This window comes from Mixophyes fleayi, chromosome 6 (genome assembly GCF_038048845.1).
Source record: "Mixophyes fleayi isolate aMixFle1 chromosome 6, aMixFle1.hap1, whole genome shotgun sequence".
NCBI classification, from domain to species: Eukaryota; Metazoa; Chordata; class Amphibia; order Anura; family Limnodynastidae; genus Mixophyes; species Mixophyes fleayi.
Window position 1 is genome coordinate 3,820,287 of NC_134407.1, and position 12,246 is coordinate 3,832,532.

At 43.7% G+C, this 12,246-nt stretch overlaps 1 protein-coding gene across 20 annotated transcripts in view; it reads left to right on the forward strand.

Annotated features, from left to right (window-relative positions):
- ABLIM1 (actin binding LIM protein 1) overlaps positions 1-12,246 on the forward strand; it is a 180,659-nt gene that overhangs the window by 93,221 nt on the left and 75,192 nt on the right. For all 20 annotated transcript variants that reach the window (XM_075215623.1, XM_075215617.1, XM_075215615.1 and 17 more), the window contains 3 exons: positions 1,598-1,710; positions 7,910-8,036; positions 9,330-9,423. In XM_075215623.1, the coding sequence (XP_075071724.1) occupies positions 1,598-1,710; positions 7,910-8,036; positions 9,330-9,423 (334 nt within the window). The remainder of the gene's footprint in view (positions 1-1,597; positions 1,711-7,909; positions 8,037-9,329; positions 9,424-12,246) is intronic.

Below are 12,246 nucleotides of genomic sequence, written 5' to 3' on the forward strand. Positions count from 1 at the left end.
GTACAATTTTCAGGGCAATATCCAAACTTTCACCAGCACGAGGAACACACAGCTGCCATATTGTTACCCCGCAGCCTGGATACAACATTATATTACACGTGGGGGGTATACATTGGCTTGTGCGGAATCTTTACACCTTTGTAGTATAGGAATCTACACAGCATCCCATTGCCCCCCCCCCCATTCCACTGGTGGCTCCCCCCTATGTGGCCCCCACCAAATATAGCAGAGTTCTGGTGTTTGCTATGACTGGGGACCACTGCTGGCAAAATGTGTTAAATCGCAGGAGGGTAAACCTAACGCAAGTCCCTGAATGTTTGGCACCAGCGCGGAACTTGTGTGTATCTCGGGAGTTTTTGTAAAGACACCTGAGTGTAAGAACGCTCTGATTAAACGTTACTGCTGTATGTAGACGGACTGCTGGGTACCTACATGTGTAAGTACAATACAAGGTCACAACAAGACGCAGAAAACTTTTATTTGATCATAAAATAACTAACAGTATAATCATTTATATAAATATTAATCTTCAGATATAATTTTTCTTTTTGCTTTACATAGATAAATATGCTTTCGATGCATACTGTACATACAATGCGTTTTTATAGTCTACCTTCCTTGCACACACATGTTCTGTGCTATCTAGTGGCACACATACGTGGGATTTTTAATACAAAGACACAGTCATCACTATCAGTCTGCACTGACACCTGTTCTGTAGCTGGTGCAAATGATACTAAAACCACGAGTGCTCACGAGAAAGTCAGGACTTGAATCTGGGTCCTCTGTACATTATATATATATATATATTAGTCTGCCCCCCCTCCCCCCACTCCGCCTCTCATGACATAAGCAGCCATAGGTGTCAGTGGTGCACAGACATGAGCTGCATGAGATGCGCTTATTGGTGTAATGTACGTATCAGAGCACGCGCAGAGCTATTTCACGCAAGAAGCGCTATGCAAACAGACTAACGTCCAAACATGTATCGTGCCCCATGTATGTTTATTAAACACCGATGTTTTATGACCACTGCTTACTATGTTTGTTTTGTTCATATAATGTTTTCTTAAACTACTATGTATATAGTTACATCTTTTCTCATAGACATCAGTGGTCCCTGTTTTTTTTGAAGCTTTTGTCCTGATCCCCTGGATGCGACGCAGCGTGCGCCGACGTATCCTTAAAAATGGCCTCTGTTCAATCCCTTGATGTGTTTCCAGCTTCTACATATCCCCAGTAATATGTTACAGAGATCGGTCTGTCACATTGCTTGGAAAATAAAAGTTTCAAATGATACATTGTCTGTCCTGAGGAAGCGAGAATCTCTAACACTAAACATTAGTCCCCCCCCTCCCATATGTTCCTTACATAGGTTGACTGTGGGTCCATACACAATGTAGGAGCAATATGTGTTATTGTAATCCTCTGTGTGAACGGTCTGTGCCTTACGTAATATCTTGTTTTTGTAATTCTATATAATATAGAACCAGTGATATGTATTTTGTATAGATTTTCTCTCAGCCAAACCCTCTATGTTCCGGTCCCCTATTGATGTGAGAACTTATCTCTCTCTCTCTCTCTCTCTCTCTCTCAGACATCCGTTCCCACCAGGAGATCGAGTAACATTTAATGGTAGAGACTGCCTATGTCAGAGCTGTGCCGTACAACCTATGTCGCCAGGACCTAAGGAGCTGTCTACGTCCAGCAGTAAGTGGCCCGTCCAGTATTATCACCTGTACATTGAGGTAGACTGATGACCTGATGTAACACTTTGGGTGGGTAACGGGTAGACGCTTCCTTCAGCCGGACCAGATATCTGGATCTAAAGAGGTTTCCGATGTTTCAGGTTGGGTCAGTTTTCAGGTAATGTCCCGGCTGTCTAGTCTAATAATGTTATATCCAGAGGGCCACTGTATAAAGTCACTGCTTCCGTCTGATGTGTGAAATCCCCTGACTCTCCTTTAGATTGCAAGCTCTGGCGAACAGGGCCCGTTTCGTTGTATGTTCCTGTAGTGTTGTCCTCTGTCTCTCTGTTTGTACAGTGCTGAGGAAACCGCTGGCGCTATATAAAGGTTAATAGTAATAATTTCCTGCGAGCCGGCGCGGCGTGTTGACGGATGACATTTCCCCAATAAATAAATTTTGCTACGAGATGTAATAAACTCCTTTCAATTACAATTGACCTTCTCTGCTGTCCGGGGCCCAAGTCTGCAGATCTGGGTAACACAACAGCGAGTCGGCTAATTGCCGGATTCTGATCCGTTGTCGGCAGGGAAAATTCCAGGACTCCATTTTGTTCCTATCCGTGCAGATTTTGGTACCCAGTTATAACACCTGCTCGCTTTTCTTGCCATCATCATCATCACCGTTTATTTATATAGCGCCACTAATTCCGCAGCGCTGTACAGAGAACTCGCTCACATCAGTCCCTGCCCCATTGTAGCTTACAGTCTAAATCCCCGAACACACACACACACACACACACACACACACACAGACTAGGGTCAATTTGATAGCAGCCATTTAACCTACCAGTATGTTTTTGGAGTGTGGGAGGAAACCGGAGCACCCGGAGGAAACCCACGCAAACACGGGGAGAACATAGAAACTAGACACAGATAAGGCCATGGTCGGGAATTGAACTCATGACCCCAGTGCTGTAAGGCAGTAGTGCTAACCACTGAGCCACTGTGCTGCACCATGAAATTAGAACTTAGGGTTTCTGCTAAATCGAAGTACAGACTTCCAGCACTTTCTTATATCTTCTGTGTGAAAACCCAGCCTCTGCAAATGCAAAGAGTAATTGATGTAACATGTTACAGCATGGCTGGAGATTACTAAATCCTGATCCTTATTCCCTATAGATAATATCACTATTGGATGGGGCCTGGATATTGTTCCGATTACAACTTGTGTTATGCGACTCTACCCCTATGCGTCATTCCAGGAATGACTAGATGTGTATGTACTGCAGTAGTCTTGTACCTTGCAACAAATCTTTGGTTTGTGATCCCTGCCCTCCTTTTATAAACCTCCCAACATGCAAGTCCCAGCAGCCGTAAAAGGACGTGGCCACACCTCTAGAGGACCTACCTAACACTAAAGCGGTAGGCTGCCCATTAGCTAACATTCCCACCCACGGGACAAACGTGTTCCCGGGCCGGACAGTGGGACAAAGCCCTAAATCTGGGACTGTCCCGTTGAAATCAGGACAGTTGGGAGGTGTGATCTTATGTGCGTCCTCCGTAAATACAATGATGGTGACAGACAGGGGCGGTGTTTCTGCACAAGTACTACACTGGTGTGACACGCAGAGGGGCAGGAGACTTTCCACCCATTATACCAAAAGAATAAAAAATAAATAAAATGCATGATCCTAAAATAAATCTTCATTGAATGAACAATTCCTCCAACGTTCACCACTTTGTTCAACTGGAAATAAAATCTTAATTTTCCTTTTTATTCAGGATGCAGTATTGTCCATGTGAGAACAGATGTACATACGGATTACGTTGTAAGCTGCATGTAGCGCAGGATGGCCGCCATGCAGCAGACGCACATGCGTAGTGCAGATTTACATCATCACCACCATATAAATACGCGCACTCACATTATACGCACCTGGATGGCAAACACTAACTGTCTCATTGACAGGTATAGATCAGCTCCTGATTACCGACACCCCTTGAGCACCCCTAAAAATCAGGGGGGTTTTGCAGGATGATAAAGGGATTGTGGCACCCCGGTAACACCCCCGAAAATGCGCCCCCCTCAACCCCTGAATCTCATTTAAAGATCTCATTCTGCAAAATGAAATCTCATTATTGCATGTGGACAAAAGTCGAGGATCTCAACCCGAAGTTAACGTTATGCCTCAATTTACCACCTACCCACATCTGCAGACACTGGCAACTGAAGACCACCCATAAACACAGCCACACTTGTGCAGAATCAATGCGGTGCTGGGCTGCGTTTTTGCAGGTTGTAAATGTCTTTTCTTGTCTTTAGTGCTAAGTGCAAATTCTTTTATGTTTAGTATTTTGCTGAGGGGCACAATGTTATTTGCACTTTTGCACTATCCAGTGATCAGTAATCTCTTTGTAGCACATGTCCGATAACCTATACTCTGGATAAATGTGGCGATCGTTTCGCCATCTGTAACCATATTTATGTCGCATGACCTGAACCTTGACATCTATTCCGCCATGTACTTTGTAGAGCCCCTGCGATGTCCTTTCACTTGTACTTGTGCGGTCAATATCTGAGCTGCCGGTAAGGAGCCGTCCGTCCTCTTTAGGCAGATTCCCTGAAATCTGCTGGAACGCACAGTGTGAGCATCTGAGGAATCAGCGTTACCATCTGCTAACGTCCATTAGCCGCACTGAGTGTAGCGTAAAGAATCCGCCTTGTTCTATCAGTTTATTTTCTGCCTCTAGTTCCTGTGTTATCTTGTTATACACTCACTCTCACCTTGTGCCGCTGCACAAGAGGAAGGATTGTCTAGATTCAGTGACCTCAGGAGGTCACGGCGGTAACATTTTCTGGAGCCGTGAGTTTTTAGTCTACGTTTTTTCTTATCAATATTCTGACACAGAAGAGAAACTTTGTCCTTCAGCTTCTCCTGGCTGTGGGGCGGCTTCCCGGCCGCGCTCAGAGAAGCAGAAGATTGGTTGGACCTGCTGTAGCTTTGAGCTGCCTTGTTAGGCTGGAACATGTTAAATAATTAGCAGGCTGGCGTGGTAGGGGCCTGGAAAGCTGGTGGACTCTACCATACCTCGTTAACCCGCTGGCATGACCAGAATTAGATGGGTAGTTGAAGAGAGCCAGTTTTTCCGCCGCCCTGCGATGTAGGTGATTAGACTCATTGTCTCGCTGCTGCCATCAGCTCCGAGCTACAACTTGCAGGAAATTATGAATTTCATAAAGTGTCTGAATTAGCTGAATCACTAATAATAATGTCCTCACACAGCAGTTCTCACTAAGAGCCCCAGAAAGGTGTCTAATGCTATAATGATGCTTAGTAAGGACAATGTCAGCGAAATCCGTTCCTCTCCCTATGCACTCAATAATCCCACTCCCCGGAGAGCTGCTCTCATATGTCTGAGATCATTCTGCGTATTAGACTTGTTCATGTTTAAAGTGGAACAAGCACAGCAAAATATGTCTGATATATTGTAGAGGAGGAATAATGGCTCTATAATACTATATACTAATAATGGCTCTATAATACCCTAGCTTGGATACCAGAACAAATATTTGCAATCATAAAATTGTGAGGTTGCTTCTTGCACGCTGCTGTATTACTATGAAAGTCTGTTCCATACCCCCATTCACTGACTTGAATCAATAAATAAAGGGCTCTGCAACAATGTGTACAACAATATTAGACTATGTACCCACAGGAATTTAAATTATTTAACGGATGTTTTTAATGCAAATTAAGTGCATGTAAGCGGATGTGGAAATAAAAATCATTGTATTAAGTGAGACCATCAAGATTTGCATTTAATTTGCGTTATTTTGAACATTTCTTCACTTCAGAGCATGAAAACTTGTAGAATGTGCTGTGCGGATTATATGCGGCATTACGCGTTTCACGTGCTGGTGTGTAGGCGCCTTCCATCGATCAGATGTTGTTTTCATCAGAGCAGTTTGGTTTGTTCGAGCAACGATCAAGATATGCTGAAACTAATGCGTTTTGCAACCGGAGTATTGATTAGTGAATAAAGTTGGGCAGGTGAGACAGAAGGCGAGGGGGGGTCTGTTACCCCTTACTATTACTGACCATGTTATAATAAGCCTAACCGCTGCGACATTAAGCCCCCCAACCTTCACCCCGCCAGCTCCAACCCTCTGGGCTTTGGGTAACTGAGATTTCTCCCCCCTTCCTATCAGTAACAGAGGGCAAGAGCCAATCATTGTTTTATGAATAATATAACCCCCATATTAGCCGGGAGAGGAGTAGTAGTAGTAGTAGGGGTTACTGACCCCCTCAGGAAGTTCTGTCTGTGGCCCTAGGAGATATCAGGGAGAGGCTCCGAGACCACAGATTAGATCCGTCGGGAACAATGGATCTGGCGAGACAGCTGCCTGTGCCGCGGTGAAGAGAGATCGCTGGCTCTCTATACTATTTATAAACACAATGGCGATGTTATTAAACGTAGTGTTATCAGTAACCTCCTTAGATTAGAATAGAGTTTGGTCATAAAAATATACAAAATAAAGTAATATTTGCTCAGAATCAGCATCTTGTGCAGCTGACGTCACATAAAGCTGCTCTCACGTCCTGAGATTTCTGGCGTTTCACAACTTGTCTGGGACCAAAGTGACGATAATTATTAATCTTGTTAATGTATATAGCGCCAATCATGTTATGTAACTCTGTACAATCTATATTCAGTGCACACAGACACGGGTGCTACTTGTCGGCAGCCAGTTAACCTACCAGTATGTTTTTGGAGTGTGGGAGGAAACCGGAGCACCCGGAGGAAACCCACACAAACACAGGGAGAACATACAAACTCCACACATTGAAGGCTCTGGTCATTCATGAACCCGTGACCCCCAGTGCTGTGAGACAACTATGCTAACCACTGTGAAACCATGCAGCCTCAATAATAATAATAATATTCATCATATGTGAACATATTTATCTGCTAAACACCCCCCACCCCACCAATCCCCCTGTTCTTCATTTAGAGAGACACAATCCCACAGATCTTTCCTTTGTTTCCAAACCATTTCTAGTTATTGTCTGATGTATAAAGCCATCAGTGAGCTCCAGTTTATGTTGTGTAAGTTGGATGTAGCAGCCTCAGGTTTGTAGATTTGGGAGTTTTGTGCTGGTTTTATCTGTATAACACCCTGGGCTGCCCAGTACACACAGACTAATGCTCAAACATCTCTAACAAGCTTGTCATACCGCATCCTGGTAGCTCACATGTGAGGTTACACAGAGCTCAGCCTGTCACACAGATTTCATGCACTTTCCTCAATTAGGTTACTGGGAGCAGGTACCGTGACTGGGATTGAAAGGTGTTGTTACTGTGCCACCTAGTGGCCATGGCTCTCATTGCAGAGTCTTTCCAATTGCATTTCTGCTCTTACTGAAACTGAATTGTATCAACTTATAAAATTGTATCAACCAGAATTGTATTTTTTTGCAGCAGCAGCATGGCCATTTCTAACACTGGTTTTACTAACAATTTGGAGGTTATTAGTTTTTGCACTTCTTTTCCAACGCAGAGATGTACAGCGCACCTCAGAGATAGGACAGTGGTCACTGAATGTTCAAATGTATTTGTTTTGCATTTTGAGCATTTCTCCAATAAATATGTCCTTTTAAAGCCCAAAACGTAAACTGGATTGTGAGAATTTCATCCAATATACAGAATAAGAAGTTGTATGGTGCGGTAACAAAAATTGGGATATTTCCAGAAAAAAGGGACAACATTTTCCACCCCTAAAGCCACCTGAATAAGTGAGACCAGTCATTAAAGAGTTTGTGACACAGAATGCTGCGGTTATATTGGTATATTAGTTGTGGCAGTCTGTGCGGAGCGGTGGATCCTTAACACTGATAATGTGTACAGCGCTGAAATGCTCTGTGCTGCTTGCAGTTTCTGGCTGCACAGTTTATTCCAGCTCAACAGACCTGACACTTCCAGATAATTATACTTCAGTCGAAGAGTTCTGTAAATACAGGAGATCTGGACAGGAGAATCCGCTGTAACCGTTTGCCCCGTATCGGCGGATCTCGTCTCTGCCATATCTGATACACAGCTAAATATTGTACTCCAAGTTGTGACTTCAGTGTAGGGCGGGGGTTTAGTTGTAAGGATAACATTGCACAGAAATGTCTGGACATTGAAATGTTAACTGCATCTCCCGGCTGTTTGGTTTGCAGGTTGTGCGGGCTGCGGCAGGGACATTAAGAACGGACAGGCCTTACTAGCGCTGGATAAACAGTGGCATCTGGGATGTTTTAAATGCAAAGCCTGCGGGAAGGTGCTAACTGGAGAGTACATTAGCAAGTGAGTCTGCCATCCACACCGTGTCATCATCCTCTAACTAGAATTGTGTAATACACATTGATAACTGAATCGCACATCTTGGAGCATTTATTAGAACCGTTGTAGGTTGTGTTGTGATATATTTATAGCGGAAGCACCGTTGCATCTTCTAATGGAATAGACTGTGTTATAATCTTTACACAACGTTTCTAGTTTTTCACTAATAAAAAGCGTGACATGTTAAGATGTAAACTAGCTGGTTATATGTTGTTTATGGAGCCTGCTCAGTAATCTGTTTGGTATAAGAGGTTCGATGGAATAATGATGGAACAAGAAAGCGATTGTCCCACCAGCTGTGTTAGACGTTATTTCCACCCAATATAAGGAATGACTTGATGAAATAGTGCATTGGTGGGACTATTGTCACGTTGCCCCATCTATGAAGTTAGTTCGGGATAATGTCACCGGATCGCCATATAAACCGGGATAAACTGAACAAGGTTTTTTTGTAGAACTTGTAAACTATTGTTGGGCGACCTGATATACATCACCCATCTAAATGGTGGCACATTACCCTTCATATTAGTAATGACACAGTAGCCCCCCCCCCCCCACTTACCATAACATCTCTCAGACCCCCTACAAGCCCTAAGATCCCATATGTGCTCTACATCTCCCCCATATACCACGCAGACCTCCCCACATGTCCCCCACTCCTTACTAGGGAATAAGTCAGAGAGGGGGTACAGAGCTGGGCTGCTGGCAGCCCGCGGGCTATCTGTTGCCCACAACTATTCACTAGCGGTAGCTATCTGTTCATCTAGCATTACCGCCATCTAGTGGACTATAGCGTCAGTGTTATAAAAATATTTTCGCCCAATGATTCGTTCCCAGGAGCGTACAATCTGAAGCCTATCGTAGACTCTTTCTTTTTCAAAATGAATCAGCAATAAATTTTGAACCACTGGTTTCTAGCAAATCTGTCAGTGTTATTATGTTGTCCCCAGTGCTCTTAACCACTAAGCCAGCGATTTAGAGATGCAACAACTCTGAGCTGGTATATACAGGAATCGGTGTTGTTGTCCTGGGCTCACTGGACGGACCCTGTTGCATTGGGTAAGGCAGCAACAGGGACTAACCTGGAGATTGTGGCTCAGAATTCCCAGATAATGTCACAGAATGATTTATACTGAACAAAGAGCCAGGAGGAATAATGACTGATTGGTGATAAAATGAGATTTCATTATTGTCATTGAACTGAAACCCTCAGGGCTTTCATCTTAAATCTTTTTCTGCCTCTTCTCTTTTGCCCAGGGATGGGTCCCCGTACTGTGAAAAGGATTATCAGGTGTTGTTTGGGGTGAAGTGCGAGGCGTGCCACGAATTCATCACTGGGAAAGTGCTGGAGGTAAATCACGGGGGCTGTTCTGCTTTCCCTATGGGCTTATGTTCTGACGGTTGTGCAGGAATATAATAAGACTGGTGAGATTGTGTGGAAGTTCTATATAATGTTCTCTATGTATATAAATTTTAAGAATAATATATAAAAGCACAATGTATAATGCACATATAAAACTGATATTTACCTCTCCAACTGTCCACGTTGATGACTCGTGTACTAACATGCTTTATAGTGGGGGAATAAGCGCACTGAGTTGTAGACGGCATCACTGACTGTATATTGCAGTTACCCTTCAAAATACGCCCCCCCCCCCTGCCCCCCACCTCCTCAATCTGCCTGCTGCATGTAATATGCCCTAACTTCCTCATTTAGATGTTCATTCACATTTTATATTAATGGTTGGCGGGGGGGAGGGGGGATGTGGCCCGCTCCTTTTAGAGTAGACTTTGGAGTCTGCCCTAAATAGAGCGGGCCACATTCTTCCCCATCCCCCAGGTGCCAAAAGGCCCCAGGGAGGTGCGAGTGTCTTCAGGCCCATTTCCACTGCAAAACAGGAGCAGGCCCCTTCCACTCCTACTTTCATATTTATCAAGAAACTTCAATAGGGACAGCAGTCATGTTAAACTGCTGTCCAGTGACATTTATCACTTATCTTTTCTCACCCTCTGCACTGTGCGAACTGAAGTATCTTCACAGTGTCTTGTTGAAGATCAAAGTGCACAGGAGTACTGCTGCTGCAGTGCAGAGACCATGGACCGACACAAAGATCATGTGACATGGAGGGATCACATGATCCCTCCACACATGTGTTGTGCAGCTCTGCTCTTTGGAGCAGTGAAACTTTTCAATTTGGTATACATTAAGAAGTGACAAAAGCGATAGAAATTTCAATTCGGTCATTGTTACATAGCGTTACTGAGCAGTGCCCATACACTGTTATGGGGAGTGCACAGTAAACCGGAGAGAGATGCAAAGCACAGATATCTATGACATCTGCTGCGATGCTACGTTGATAAAACGGAATTTAACAGGGGATTATGGATTGGTAAATAGAACCCCTAGATTAAAACTTGGGAGAGGGTCTCAACCAAAAGTGCAGAGTGCAAAGTAAAGGCTATGTTGCTGTAGTTTTACTGTCTGACAACAGGGGGCAGCAGAGATCCTGTGTTTGTACATTCTCAGACCAGTTTTTATTTGATCTGAGAGATGAAAATGTTTTATTAGAAATCACTGCACATGTTCCTCGTGTTTCTATAAGACTGTATAACACACAGCGGTGACAGTGCGACACTTCTCTGTTCCCAGTATATTTTATGAGTTTATTTGTCTGACTGTGGCCCTTACTGGGTGCGCACCACGTATTAATCCTATGTGTGACAGGGTAAAGATCACATCCGACGCCTTCTGCCACGTAACCATTGTAAATACATTTTTCTCCTAATATAATGCTCTGTACAATTATAGCAATGAGGGGACATTGGGACTGTCTGGTACCATTTATTTATATAGCGCCACTGATTCCGCAGCGCTGTACAGAGAACTCACTCACATCAGTCCCTGCCCCATTGGAGATTACAGTCTAAATTCCCTAACATACACACAGACATACACACAGACACAGACTAGGGTCAATTTTGATAGCAGCCAATTAACCTACCAGTATGTGGGAGGAAACCGAAGCACCCGGAGGAAACCCACGCAAACACGGGGAGAACATACAAACTCCTCACAGATAAGGTCATGGTCAGGAATCAAACTCATCTAAGTGTGGAACAAACCTCCGCTGGAAGCTGGTGTAAACCTCCCTCTGCGGGGTGGAAGTGGTGATACGCTCCATGAGATTGTGCTTTTGCACAGTGCTGAGTGCTTACTCTGTACTTAGTAAGGACACTCACGTTCCACCCAGCTCCTCCCTCTGCACACACATCCACACATGCGCTACTCTTGGGCCATCTGCGGGAATAGAGATTGGCGACACCACCAGAATAGCTCGTTCCGCGGCTGTTTGTGGGCCTTATAGTCAGTTTGTTGTCTCACATTTCTCCCTCTTTTGTTTTATTCTGGTCTGTTATATTTTTGTATTGATACAGAGCTGGGGCTCTAAAACTGTTTTCTTGTAGGGCCCATATTATTTTTGACGGCTCGTTCTTACCTGTCCCCTATTAATGCACTTTTCAGCTGCTAATCAACACTTAAAAAATGTATAAAAAGCAGGGAGAATGGTTTCCTCAGGGTTTGTTCTCGTTTCTCTGGTATTATTGCAATCAGTACAATAGATCGCATCTAAAGTGCACGTTAGTGTCCCAGTATATATGTGTACGTGCCCAGGGACTCCACTTTCATACTTTCCAACTGTATACCCCATGATACAATGTATACCCCATTATACAATGTATACCCAATGTATACCCCATTCTACAATGTATACCCAATGTATACCCCATGATACAATGTATACTCACTGTATACCCCATTATACAATGTATACTCACTGTATACCCCATTATACAATGTATACTCCCTGTATACCCCATTATACAATGTATACCCCATTATACAATGTAAACTCCCTGTATACCCCATTATACAATGTATACTCACTGTATACCTCATTATACAATGTATACTCACTGTATACCCCATGATACAATGTATACCCCCTGTATACCCCATGATACAATGTATACCCCATTATACAATGTATACACACTGTATACCCCATTATACAATGTATACTCCCTGTATACCCCATTATACAATGTATACTCACTGTATACCCCATGATACAATGTATACTCACTGTATACCCCATGATACAATGTATACCCC